This window comes from Micropterus salmoides, unplaced genomic scaffold (genome assembly GCF_014851395.1).
Source record: "Micropterus salmoides isolate LMB-PRFRI ecotype aquatic unplaced genomic scaffold, ASM1485139v1 Ms_hic_scaffold_1, whole genome shotgun sequence".
Taxonomy (NCBI): Eukaryota; Metazoa; Chordata; class Actinopteri; order Centrarchiformes; family Centrarchidae; genus Micropterus; species Micropterus salmoides.
In genome coordinates, this window is record NW_024040040.1 from 35,652,375 (window position 1) to 35,665,464 (window position 13,090).

Here is a 13,090-nt window from a genome sequence, read left to right on the forward strand (position 1 = left end):
ACCACACGAGTAAAATACTGCAAAGTCTTCACAATTCTTGGCCACACCCTGTCATTGAGGAAGTCAGATTCATCTTCAGCTCATCAGGGTGAAAATTACTGAATTATATAGTTTTTAGTATTTTCTAGTTTTATTGTTATTTATTTTAGTTTACACATTCATTTAGCATAGTGTATTAATTGCAAGCCCATATTCCCTATTCTTTCTGTAGCTTATATGGCGAACATACACTACCAGTCAAATGTTGGGACACACCCATTTACTGTTTTTTCTATATTGTTTATATTTCACACTGTAGATTAATACTGAAGACATCAAAACTATGAAGGAACTGTCACGATCTGGCTCCGGGAGCATGACAAATATGGAGACACACCATATTGAAAGTATAACACAGTAATTTATTTTTAACAAAGGATGGGCAAAGAATCTAAACAGAATGTAAAACAAAGCATGTCGTGTGAAAATCAGTAAAGTCAGTAGTGATAGGTGTGAATGAGTGAAAATATGGTGTATGTAGAGGTGTTGAAGTGTGGAAATAAAACAAAGGAGAACTCAAAATGGCCTCAGTCACATCCTTGAAGGGCGATGACGGGAGAAAGAAGAGAGCGAGACACTGCACTACTGCCAGGCTGAAGTAATCGGCACACTGGGGCCCTCAGGTGTTCACGATTTACCTAATGAATGTAAGCACAAGAAAGTTCCACAGGACAGCCACACAGGGGTCGTCACAGAACACATGGAATTATGTAGTAAACAAAAAAGTGTTAAACAAACCAGAATGTGTTTTATATTTTAGATTCTTCAAAGTAGTCTTCAGCTTCATGAGGTGGTCACCTGGAATGGTTTTCTAACAGTCTTAAAGGAGTTCCCAGAGGTGCTGAGCATGGGTGATTGTGGAGGCCAGGCAATCTGACGCAGCACTCCATCACTCTCCTTCTCACTAAGCACAAAGCAGATGGGATGGCATGTCGCTGCAGAATGCTGTGGTAGCCATGCTGGTTAAGTTTTTCTGCCACCATCAGTGTCATCGGCAAAGCACCACCACACCATCACCCCTCCTCCATGCTTCATGGTGGAGGGCAGAAACAAAAACTAAAAATTTGGACTCATCAGACCAAAGTACAGATTCAAAGACAGGTTTCTTGGCCCATGCAATTTTCTTCTTGTTGTTCTTCGTTCAGTAGTGGCTTCTTTGCGGAAATTCGACCATGAAGACCTGATTCTGACAGTCTCCTCTGAATAGTTGATGTTGAGATGTGTCTCCTACTTGAACAAATACATCTATGTGGGCTGTAATCTGGCTGGTAATTCTAATGAATTTATATTCTGCAGCAGAGGTAACTCTTGGTCTTCAGTTGTCTGGTCCGGTCCTCATGAGAGCCAGTTTAATCATAGCGTTTGATGGTTTTCACAACTGCACTTGAAGATGCATTCAAGGTTTTTGAAAATTTTCTGGATTAACTGACCTTCATGTCCTAAATTAATGATGTACTGTTGTTTTCTTTACTGTTGAGGGGTTCTTGCCATTTGAACAGTAGTAAAATAGAGATATTCACTGTGCAGAACTGTGTACCAACCCAACCTCTGAACAACCCAACTGATGGTCTCAAGCACGTTAAGAAGGCAAAACATCTGTTTTTTCCCGCTTTATTTCCAAAACATGGGTTACTTCTGACATTAATTCAGTCACTGGAAGATGAGGACGGGGTATTTTGGGGTTAAAGAGTACTGAGCTGTGAGCGCAAGACTCTGGCAAGATGAGAGGAAGTGCTGTGTTTTACATCGATGATGCTTGGTGCACAAACCCAGTCAAGATGAACAAATGTCTTTCATATTACCGTCTGGTTGCTGCTGTTTCCATTCACCCCAGATGCAAATTCAATAAATGCACAGTGGAATGTTCGGGGTGTAAACGTGTATGTGTACATGTATATAAATAACTGTATATATTGTTTTATTTTATTTATTATTTTATGTTACCATATTTTAATGTAGGCCTACACTTAATTATATGCTGTGTGTGTAAATTTCGTTTCGTTATGCAGCCTTGTGCTGTATAATGACTAATAAACAACATTGTACCTTGTATATTACAATACCGACAATTAGAGCTTAATATTTGCTTAATGTATTGTAAAAAGTTGTTTAGTGCATTCTGACAAGTTTACTCACCCAAAGTAGAAAGGGTGATAGTGTCATGGTTTATTGTATGAATTTTGCTATTTCCTGTTTATTTTTAAAAGAATTATTCCTTGTGTGTCTTGTGTTAGTTTACTCCCTGCTTCTCTGCCCTAATGAGTTTCACATGTGTATTGTTTTCCACCCCTCTCTTGTGTATATAGTCCCCAAAAGTATTGGAACGGTAAGGCAAATTCCTTTGTCTTTGTTGTTCACTGAAGACATTTGGGTTTAAGACCAAAAGATAAGTATGAGACAAGAGTTCAGAATTTCAGCTCTCACTTCCTGGTATTCACATCTAGATGTGTTAAACAACTCAGGACATATCACCGTTTGTATTAGACCTCAGCATTCTTAGGTGAGCAAAAGTAATGGAACAAATAATGTTTCTGTACACTTCTGAATTCATACTGCTGCTACCATCATCAGTTACATCATCAATAAATATTAATGAGCCTGTTCCAGAAGCAGCCATGCACGCCCAAACCATGACATTATCTCCACCATGCTTCACAGATGAGCTTGTATGCTTCGGATCATAAGAGTGCCTTTCTTTTTCCACACTTTGGTAGAGATTCTTTGTCTCATCAGTCCATAAGATTATGTTGCAGAACTTTTGCGGCTCATCTCTGTTCTTCTTAGCAAATTTCAATCTGGCCTTCCGATTCTTCCTGCTGATGAGTGGTTTGCATCTTGTGGTGTGGCCTCGATATTTCTGCTCTCCGAGTCTTCTTCCAACAGTGGATTGTGGATTGACCTTCACCCCTCCTCTATGGAGGTCGTTGCTGATGTCACTTACTGATGTTTTGGGGGTTTTCTTCACAGCTCTAAAGATATTTCTGTCATCGCCCGACATGTTCGACATCTGTTGCTCAGTACACCAGTAGTTTCTTTCTTTTTCAGGACATTCCAAATTGTTGTGCTTGCTATGCCCAATGTTTGTCCAATGGCTCTGGTCGATTTTCCTTTTCTCAGCTTGACAATGGCTTTCTTTTCTCCCATAGACAGCTCTCTGCTCTTCATGTTGGTTTATCCTCTGTAACAGGAAATTCAGTCTTTATAGGTTTGAACCAAGGATGAAAACTTGACTAGTCATGCAGAGCTATTTATGTTTGGACACGCTCTAAAAGGCAACACCTGGGCAACAAGAAACATCTGTCAGTCACATGTTTCAATAGTTCAGTGAACAACAAAAACAAAGGAATTTGCCTTACAAATACTTTTGGAGGGGACTGTATGTAGTCCATGTGTTTCCCTTGTCTTTTGACAGTTTGCCTTCATGTCACAAGCAGACTGCTCGCCTGGTTTAAACATTGCTTGATCACCATTGTTGTAAGCTTGTTTCTTTTCCACGCTTGAACACACAGTGACAGAACAAACTGACAATCATGGACCCAGCAGACTCTATCTCTGATGAACTTTGTAACCTGTTGGAGATCAAAGACATCTGGAGGAATGTCCAGTCTTATTAGTTCACACAGAGATGAAGGTTACCAGTTTAAAGATAAAACACGGTAAAATTCAAATGGTTACTATTATCGTTTCAAATTTGTATTATGTGCACCATGGGTTTGTTTTGGGTCAATGAAAACATCAAGTAAGGACATGGCAGTGGTCCGGTGATTTTTCAGCATGTCTGAAATCTGGTCATATTTTGGTTCTGAGGGAAACTTGATCAAAGAAAATCACTTTATAGTGAATGCAGGGTAAGTTAACATTTAGCTCAGTGCATGATGTGGGGACTTTGAGGGAACATGTCATTGTTTGTCTGTCTGACTTGCTAATAACTTTGAAATATATATAATAATATATATATAATAATAAAATTGAAGCTCTCAGTCTTACCTACTTTGTTCTGCTGCTGTCTGCGTCGTGTGTCTGCAGACTCTATTCATCCATTTCACATGATAACACGTTACGTAGTTTAGTAACCCAACCAACATACAAAATATGACAGTCATCAAATTGGTGTGAAAAGTGTTCCAACAGGAGAAACGCTGTATACGGATCCTTCACTCAGTACAAGACTCCTCTGCATTTGTTCAATTCTAGGCCTCATTGAAGTTACTATCACAAATCTTCTTTCATTTATATTTATGTATACTGTGCATGAGGTCATCGACAGAACATTGTAGTTTCATCCCAGCAAGTCACTTCAGTAACATCCGCCATCGCATAATTACGTCGCCAAGAAAATCGTCGGATTCTCTTAGACCCGCGGTCCTCTTTTCCTAAGTCACTATGAATTCTCCTTCACATGTTTCCTTGACCTCATGACGTTTTCCATCGAGGTCAAGGAAAAGTGGTTAGGAAAGGAGATTTTTTTTTTACTTTTCGGATCCATCCTAAATATCTTCAGACAACGCCTCGTGTTTATTTTTGAAGTGATTAAAATACAATAAAAACATGGGATACAAAATATGTGACAAATGATTAGATTAAAAATGAATTGTAAAATATCGCAAAATTAAATTACTCAAACATTTCAAATATAATATTACAACACTAGTAATGTGAGTATAAAACAGCTTTGGGTTCAAGTTTGCTGTATTTTTTTTCTCATGTCATTTAGAATAGTTCCCTTTTTCACTTGCCCATTTCTGAAAAAGAGATGATTTATCACACAGCATCAACGTATGTATGAGGTCAGCACATACATTTGAACTATAATGTGATAACGTGTGAAAGATGAAACCAGCTGCAGGGTGTGGAGGTTTTGACTTTCAGCAAAGTGAAGATATTTTCCTGTCCAATCTCCAGTGTCTCTTTCTAAATTAACTGACATAAAGTAAATTGTAACGCAAAAAACAAAATGTAAGTATGTATGCAGTCCAAATGTGATCACAAAACAATCTTCATTTTTTCTTCACTTGAGCTCAGAGATCCTCTAGGAGTCTGTGTTAAGCTGTTTGCTGGCTGGGACAGTTTGACCTGTGCATACAGAGTATCCTGCTGCTGTCCACTGTCCTGCACTGAGTCAGAGGACAGTTCAGGGCTCCACTTGGAAAAATCAATCTCTCCATAATGGATGTCTTCTTCTTTTTCTTCAGTTTTAAATGCTGGGTTTTCAACAGCCAGCTCTTCACCTGTTTGACCCTGTAAATGAATCAAACAGGAAGTGTTGTGAGGGGAACCTTCAGCTGGATCCTTCCATGATAAATAATTACTAATCCATCTCAAATGAATTAAGAAGACTTTTGATCGAAATCAGAAAACCATTACAGCACTGAGGCGGCTCTGATTAAGGTTTTACAGTAAATCATCATCTGAACAGTGAGTCAGGTAGACTACACAGACAAAATGAACAGATGTAAAACATTCAGATACACACAGACACACAGTGCAGTACTGTACAGCTGAAGTATTGTAGTATTTTCCCACCTGAGTCTGTTGTGTAGTTGGACGTGTTGACTTTAAACACCTGGAAGACATGAGAGGCTTTTAGATCAATTATACTGTGTTTTAGGTTAAATATACATCGCAGTGTTTCCCCTGTATGCATTCAGCAGTGGCGCAGCGCCGTTGCTGAATCATGACGGCCGCTACTAAAATTTCCCACGATAATTAAACTATGCACTATAAATGTTTTCACTGGCACACTGTGGGAGCAGGGAAACACTCAATGCTTGGCTAGCTGCCTCTCATCGTTCTATACAAAACATCTACGTGACAGATGCTGTTATAACAGCGTAACTCCTGTAAGGAATCAGGAGGTGTGTAGCAAGTGTTTGATTGTCCAAGCAGCAGATGGTGAACTTGAGCGGAGGAAAATACTCTGGCAGTAAATGTACGGTGTTGGTTACAGTTTGTCGGCTTCTCAAGATGAAGAAAAGTCTGTTGTTTCCCCACCTGCTGAAAATGTTAAGTCACTGTCGAGAGCATCATAACCAACCAAAAAACTTTCCCCAAATCTAAAGTTTGTAGTTCCTCCCCAGTAGACTGATCTTTTGCTGTTGGTTATTTATTATCTGCTCTAGCTTTTCCAACTCTTTGTTCAGACATATGGTGAAAATAATGGCCCAATGTGATGTGAAATTACATATTTGTCATTGGAAAACGTACAATTTTCTTGGGGGAGGACCAACAAAAACCCCCTGCTACCCTGACCGTGACCACCAACACCAAAACATTCAGCTAAAGCTCAAATTAAACTGGGAAAACACTGACGTTTTAAACTATTCTGATGTGCATCACATGCTCATGGACACAAGAGCAATACTGCAGAGACATGTTGTGTTGGGGTTTTATATTCAGACAAAAATTTTGCTTCACCTCCTCTGCTATCAATCAATCAATCAATCAATCTTTATTTATATAGCACTTTTCATACAAATACATGTAACACAAAGTGCTTCACACTATAGAACCATTTAAAATAGTTAAAATACGAAAAAATTAAATAAAAAGCAGGTCAAGCCCAATAATCAATCCCCGCCCCCCCTAAAATACAGCTCAGTTAAAAGCTTGGTTAAATAGGTTTGTCTTTAGTTTGCCTTTAAACATGTCCAGATTTCCTGCTGTTCTCAGCTCAACAGGAAGGGAGTCCCACAAACGCTATAACTCCATCCTAGGGGAAACACAGCATTTTGCCAGTAACTGAGTAAAATTAACTGCTTTGATTTGTGATACTCACCAAACACAGACAACCAGGCAGATGAGTGCAATGATCCCGATGATTCCTCCAAGAACTGCCTCCCGTTGTCTCCCTTCAAAGAGAGGATAGGACAGCTAAGGTGGCTGACACAGCACAAAAGGTGTCTCTTCTGAGACAGCAGAGAGTAGCCAGTCAAGAAATTCAGTAAAACCATATGTTATTGTGACTTAGCCACTGACAGATAACATGGAAAATGTAAGCCAAGAGTGTGAAACACTGTCAATGTTTTTGCACCACAGTCCATTATAAACCACACATTAGATGCATTTTATACAAACATTGACGAGGGAAACACATTCATTCTCTCTGTGATTATGGACCAAAACTGCCCGGCATCAATAATATCTGGTCTGCAGCCAAATTATGGTGCTTTGATAGTGGTAAAATGTTAAAATAAATAAATTTTTTGATAGCAGTGCTGAAATAGATCTCAGTCATGGCAGCAACAGTTACTCACATCACTTCTCTTCAGTGGTTTTGCCTCAATATTAAAGCTCAAGAATGTTTTTTGCAGGAGTTTAATGAGAGCTTTTACTTTGAAAAGTTCTGAACGAAGAGTCTGTTAAGCAGGCTATCACACCTCTGAAAGAATCGCCAGAAAAAACGATTCCTCTAAACGTCCTCAGCCTGAGATACTGGGGAAATAAAAAAGCTCCTGTAGGTTAATGGATGCGGATCAATTGCCGAAACACACACACTACAGAACATGCTTTAATGTGAGCATGTGTAACAGTTGCTGCATAATCAATTTGTTCAAAATAGGAAAAAAAAATGGGATCAAACACACAATCTTCTAGGTGAGAGTCGGGCACTTTACCAATTGAGCTAACTGAACACTGTTACAACACTATATATTATGTGTTATATTCCTTACCCACCATCTAACTAATGGATGAAAATATTGCTCCGATGCAAAACTTATTTGCAGACCCCTGCAGTATATTATTACTACTTCTTCTTCTTCTTCTAACGTACATGTCTGCACTGCCTGAATTCTACCAGAAGTAGAACAAGAAGAACGTAGTGACAAAATGCGCTCTGTAAGCTGTTTGTCCGTTTTCAGCTACTGTAGGATCATGATGGTGCAACGTGACGACATCCATGGAAGTGGGGATCTGCGGTTATGGAGATATAAATGGCTCATTCTAAGGTAATAAAAACACAATAGTCTATTATGTAAGGTCTTTACACACCACTGAAAACACAGTTATGGATGTTGAATTTCTGTCACTAGATCCTCAGAAATAATACACACTGGATCTTGAAGTTCAGTTTTGCAGATTAAGCTTAAGATTATAGTTTGTACGGCACAATTTCATTCAAAGTGCTTGACAGGGTACAACAACACATTAAGAGAAAAGCAGATCAGATTTATGTTAGTGGGTCCAGTAACATAAATCTAATAAATAAATAATGAACATAAAATTAAATTCAAATAAAAAAATTAAATAAAGTTTTCTAATCAAAACTGTACTGACTACATTTACCTCCAACAGTCAGATGGATCTCTGATGATGTCTGATCACTGAGATCATTTGTTGCCACACAGTAATAAACTCCTCCATCAGTGACACTGGTCACCTTGAAGCTGTAAACCTCTCCTTCAGATACGTTCTTGGGTCCATCTGTGCTGCTCTTGAACCAGGTGAAGCGGCTGACGGGAGGCTTGGCTCTGCTGGAGCAGGTCAGGTTCACCCAGCTACCTGCTGACACCAAACCTGATGGACTGATGGACACTGAGGTGTTTTTAGGAGCATCTGAGGAAAATGTGAGATTCACTTTGTTCAAATCAGCTGACATCTCATCAATCATCATGTGTTGACAGGATCCAATAACAAACTCTGCTTGTCTTACATGAAACACTGAGAGTCTTTCTCTCCTCTGCTGTCCTGACATCTTTTCCTTCATTCACAGGATATCTGGCAGAACAGGTGATGTTGTATCCATCATGTTGGTCTGACAGAATGATGGTCTCCTGGATTTTAGTTGTAAAGGTTCGATCTGTGTTTTCCTCTGTGTTGCTGTGAGAGTCTTGTTGGAGGTTCCAGGTGAGTTTAGGAGGGGAGTGTGGACAGGGAGTGGAAGCTGAGCAGGTTATAGTGACAGACTGCTTCTCCTTCAGATCAGCTGGGATCTCAATTCTGGGGCTCGGAGGAGAATCTGTGGTTTCAAATCAAACACAGATTTTACACCGAAATGGCAATGCTGACAAGAATTTAAACTGCTTGTATTGATAATTTACAGATAAACTGGCTTCATTTAAAATGTAATAAAGAATTAAAAACAATAACTGTCATGTAGGTTTTGTCCCTCACTGATGATACATGAGTTTTCCCTTTTTGTGTCAAATAAAAAAATCAGCAGACAGGTACTGACATTTTGCCTGATTTGACAGTCACAGTAATATAGACAACATACGAAAGAAGTGAAAGATGTTTTCATATATAGGTGTCTAAGCAGTATTTAACTGTAATAACTTTGAAAACGACCACTTTCTGTTCACTGGTTGGTTTCTTTAACGTTGGACTCTGACAGCTGCTGTTGATAATCCTACAGTAGATATTTCATTTCACACTGAAGGTTAGAATCATGGAGTTTGCTGTTTAAACCAAAACTGCAACTTCATGTTTTATTTCAATTAATAACATTATAGACGTTTTATAAACTAAAAAGTCTCTCACCTTTAATTGTTATTTGAAGAGGATCACAAGATGCTGTCGCCATGAATGGTTTGTTCTCAATTCTGAAGAAGTATGTGTTTGTATAACTTGTGAGTAAACTGGAAAACAGAGTGGTGCAGTTTTTCTGACTCAGGTTTGCAGTAATCCTCATTGGATAGGTGTTAACTGTCCCACTACTGTTGAAAATCACATTGTCTGGATTGATGCTAAACTTAGAATCACTTTTAATCCACACTCCGAAGGTTTCTCTTCTGCTGTCAAACTCTTGTTCTGATTTAGCACTAAAGTTACATGGGATTTGCAAACAAGATCCACTCAGTGCTTCCATCTTCTGTGGTGCAGTAATGAAGAGGCCTGCTGGCTGTTGAGGACAATCAGCCCAAACACCTGTAAAACCAGATGATAAAAAAAAAGTGGAGCAAAATCTGCATGAAGACAAAGTTCACGATACACAAACTACAATTCAGCAGCAGCATATTCGCTCCTTTTTCCTTTTAACAATGTCAGTATAAAACATTTGACTGTGCTGCTCTTTCAGCTTTGTTTCTAAATGAAGTCCAAACTGTAAATGATGAACCTCTCCAAATAAAAGTGACTGAACAAACAGCTCACCTGAAAGAAAGAAGACACTCAGTAACATGTTGGCTGTCACAATATTCACAGACAGGACTGCAATGACACTCATCACCTGGATTTGAAAACACAAAAGTTACTTTCAGTATTTTAAACAAAGCATTCATTTTCTTTTAAAGCAAACTCAAATTCACACATTCAAACAGGAACTTGCCATCTACAACCAGATGTTACTGTGTTATAACCAGTGATTAATAATATCTGCAGAGCTGCACTGAGAACACTTTCAGTATAAACTGAAAATGATCCAGCGTGAGTTTATAATATTAAAGTTCAAATTAAATGTTGCTGAAGCAACTTCTCATTTCTTTGAGGCTCATTTCTGCTAAACTAAAACTCAAGAAATAAAATATATCAGGTATTTTTCAGTGGAGTTCATGAAAATCAGCAAAAGAAGAAACTAGATTAGAAAGCACAAACATCAAAAGCAGAAACATTTTACCTTACCAAACGAGCCTGCAGCTGAAACAGAGAAATCATTTGTTTTAAAATCAGGGAATTTGTGAATTTCAGCAGAACTGCAACAGACACAGTAACTGACTTCCCTGCTAAGCTGTTGTAATATAAAAACAGAGTTGTTGTATTTAGCTAGGTATCACACGACTAAAATCCTGCAGAAATACAAGAAGTCTTCACACTTCCTGCTCTCACCGTCAGTCAGGAAGTCAGTTTGGGGCAGCTCGAGCTCATTTGAATGCAAATGATGTCAGATGTTGTTGCATCTTAAACTCATCAGAGTGCAAATGGTTTATTTATTTAGATTTATTATTTTCCAGTTTAATTATTATTTTAGTTTACACACTAATGTAGTATTGTACTGAGTGCAGGCTTATTTCCTATGTTTTCTGGAGCTTCTGTTACATATATTACAGTACAGACAATAAAAAAACAAAGTGAGTTTACTGTATTGTAAGGAGGACAGTTCCAGGGGATAAAGGTTTAGATGATCCTCTCCTGCTGAGTTTCTGTTTAGTGCATTCTTACCAGTTTACAGACCCAAAGGAAAAAGGCAGATTGTGGCAACAGACAGAGCTGGTAAGGCTCCTTCTGCTGGATCAGATGAGGACTCTGTTGTGGTTTTGTCAACATGCTGTGATGATTGAGGACAGAACGGACCCAAACGCAACGCTTCAGGTTTCAAAAGAGGTTTATTGAAGGGAAAGGGGATGAAGAGGGGCTGGGGAAAGGGGGGAGGATGGACACTGGCAGACGTGGACGCGGGGGACCGAGGAGCTGGCGGAGCAGGAGGCGTTCAGGTGAGAGGGCTGAGGGGAGCTGGAGGCTGTGGAGGGAAGGATGCGGTGGCTGGCGGTCTGGCGGGGAGCGAGGGGAGAACCGGGGGGCGTCGTGGAGGCGGCGAGAGGAGGAGGCAGGTAGGCGAGCCCAGCTGGCAGAACATGGAGGCAGAGGTGGGTGGACCTGGTGGGAGGAAACAGACAGACAGGGTTAGTACTGGATGACAGGAGACGAAAAGGTTCGGCATGAAAAGGTTCATTAATAGCTAGAGCGAAGCTGTGGCACCAAGTCTGGAGCTGCGACGATCACGCGAGGATGGAGTGGAGAGCCGGGGTAGAAATACTGGTCGAGATGAAGCTGATAGATGGCTGGTGCGGCGATCGGAGATGGAGGTTAATGAGGCGCAGGTGTGGATAACCAGCTGGGCTCTGGAGCGGAGAGGGAGAGAGCACACAGAGGGGAAGAGAGGAGACACAGGAGAAACCAGGATGCGAAGGAGGAAAGGAAAAACAGGGCACTCACCAACAGCCGGGCTGCCACCGCAACACATGCAGCCAAACAAATGTGCACATCAGAAAGAAGATTTGAAAAAAGGGAAAATTTGTGCACTATTTGCAGTTAACAGCTGTACAAAGTGTATCATGTTCATGTCAAATTATAAAGTTTAAAGTTTAAATCGTCTATTTTACCCTTTTTATATTTTTAGGATACACAGAAGTACAGTAATATTTTAATTGATGCAAAAAACTAAATTGGGAACTTAATGATGAAGCAATTTTGCCAAATGACCAACTTCTTTAAACTTGAAGTTCTCAGCGTTTTTTTCAACACTCTGTAAAAGACACCATCAGTTTATCCTCCACCACTTCTCTTTTACCCACTTTAGGTCATCAACCTCAAACTGATCAGCCTCATGCTTTTAACACTTATATTTCATTTACAGTAACATCAAAACAGTTTCAAGTACTGTGGGAAACAAGACAGTTACATGTTAACTACATGCCACAGGATATACATTTGATGTGTCTTATAATGAATGTGATGTTCTGTTGAAGGACTTGCACCACACTGCTGACTGTGTTGTAATGTTTGCCACTGTCAGTACATGTATAGATCATTCAGCAGCTGAATTAGATTCAGGAATTAAACCTCATGCACTGAATGTATACCACAAATATAAAACCAAATGTTTTCAAGGGGAAAGTAGGAAACATGTTGCAGGTTACTTTCTTCGCTCTGAATACTCACAAGCTTTTCACATGATGAAATAACTACTTACTAATAACAGATCAGTTATCAATTAACCCCATAAAAGGAAACAGTCAAAAGACAAATAACAAACTGCTTCACAAAAATACTTTATAATTATGTTTTTCTTAAATATCTTATCTTTCTTAAATACAGGAAGCATTTGACTCATACGGCAGAGGAGAACTAATGAAATTAAGCTATGAGTTTAGGAGTTAAAAAGACAATATTAACATTATGGGACCTCCCCGACAACAGAATGTTTTGTTGGGTCTTTCTGCATGTCGGCGGCCTGCGTTGGCCTGTTGCACGGGTCCCACGCTAGCTGCCCGATCCTGGCTTTTTGCTAGGGATTCTCCGGGGTTCTCCGTGTCTGATTGAAGAAAAACCTCAAGGGTTGGCCGTCTTCCGTCTGGCAATTTGGCTGTTTTTTAGGTTTCCTTCGTTGCTGCTGGTG

At 39.6% G+C, this 13,090-nt stretch overlaps 1 protein-coding gene and 1 long non-coding RNA gene across 3 annotated transcripts; both read right to left on the minus strand.

Moving 5' to 3' along the window:
* Positions 1-380: 380 nt before the first annotated feature.
* On the minus strand, positions 381-1,143 carry LOC119907794. The gene is made up of 2 exons (XR_005445134.1): positions 778-1,143; positions 381-677 (listed from the first exon to the last, which is right to left on the minus strand). It is a non-coding gene; the product is annotated as an uncharacterized LOC119907794 (long non-coding RNA).
* Positions 1,144-4,532: 3,389 nt separating this feature from the next.
* Positions 4,533-10,779, minus strand: LOC119907816 (sialic acid-binding Ig-like lectin 12). Of its 2 annotated transcripts, none has more exons than XM_038725505.1 (8): positions 10,597-10,779; positions 10,129-10,204; positions 9,517-9,903; positions 8,690-8,995; positions 8,323-8,592; positions 6,815-6,887; positions 5,563-5,602; positions 4,533-5,277 (listed from the first exon to the last, which is right to left on the minus strand). In XM_038725505.1, exons 1-8 carry the CDS (start codon positions 10,627-10,629, stop codon positions 5,023-5,025), a joined length of 1,440 nt encoding a protein of 479 aa, XP_038581433.1. In that variant the 5' UTR covers positions 10,630-10,779; the 3' UTR covers positions 4,533-5,022. The 2 variants fall into 2 exon arrangements, with proteins under 2 accessions (XP_038581433.1, XP_038581438.1); XM_038725510.1 differs by having other exon boundaries at positions 10,592-10,761.
* Between the last annotated feature and the right edge of the window lie 2,311 nt (positions 10,780-13,090).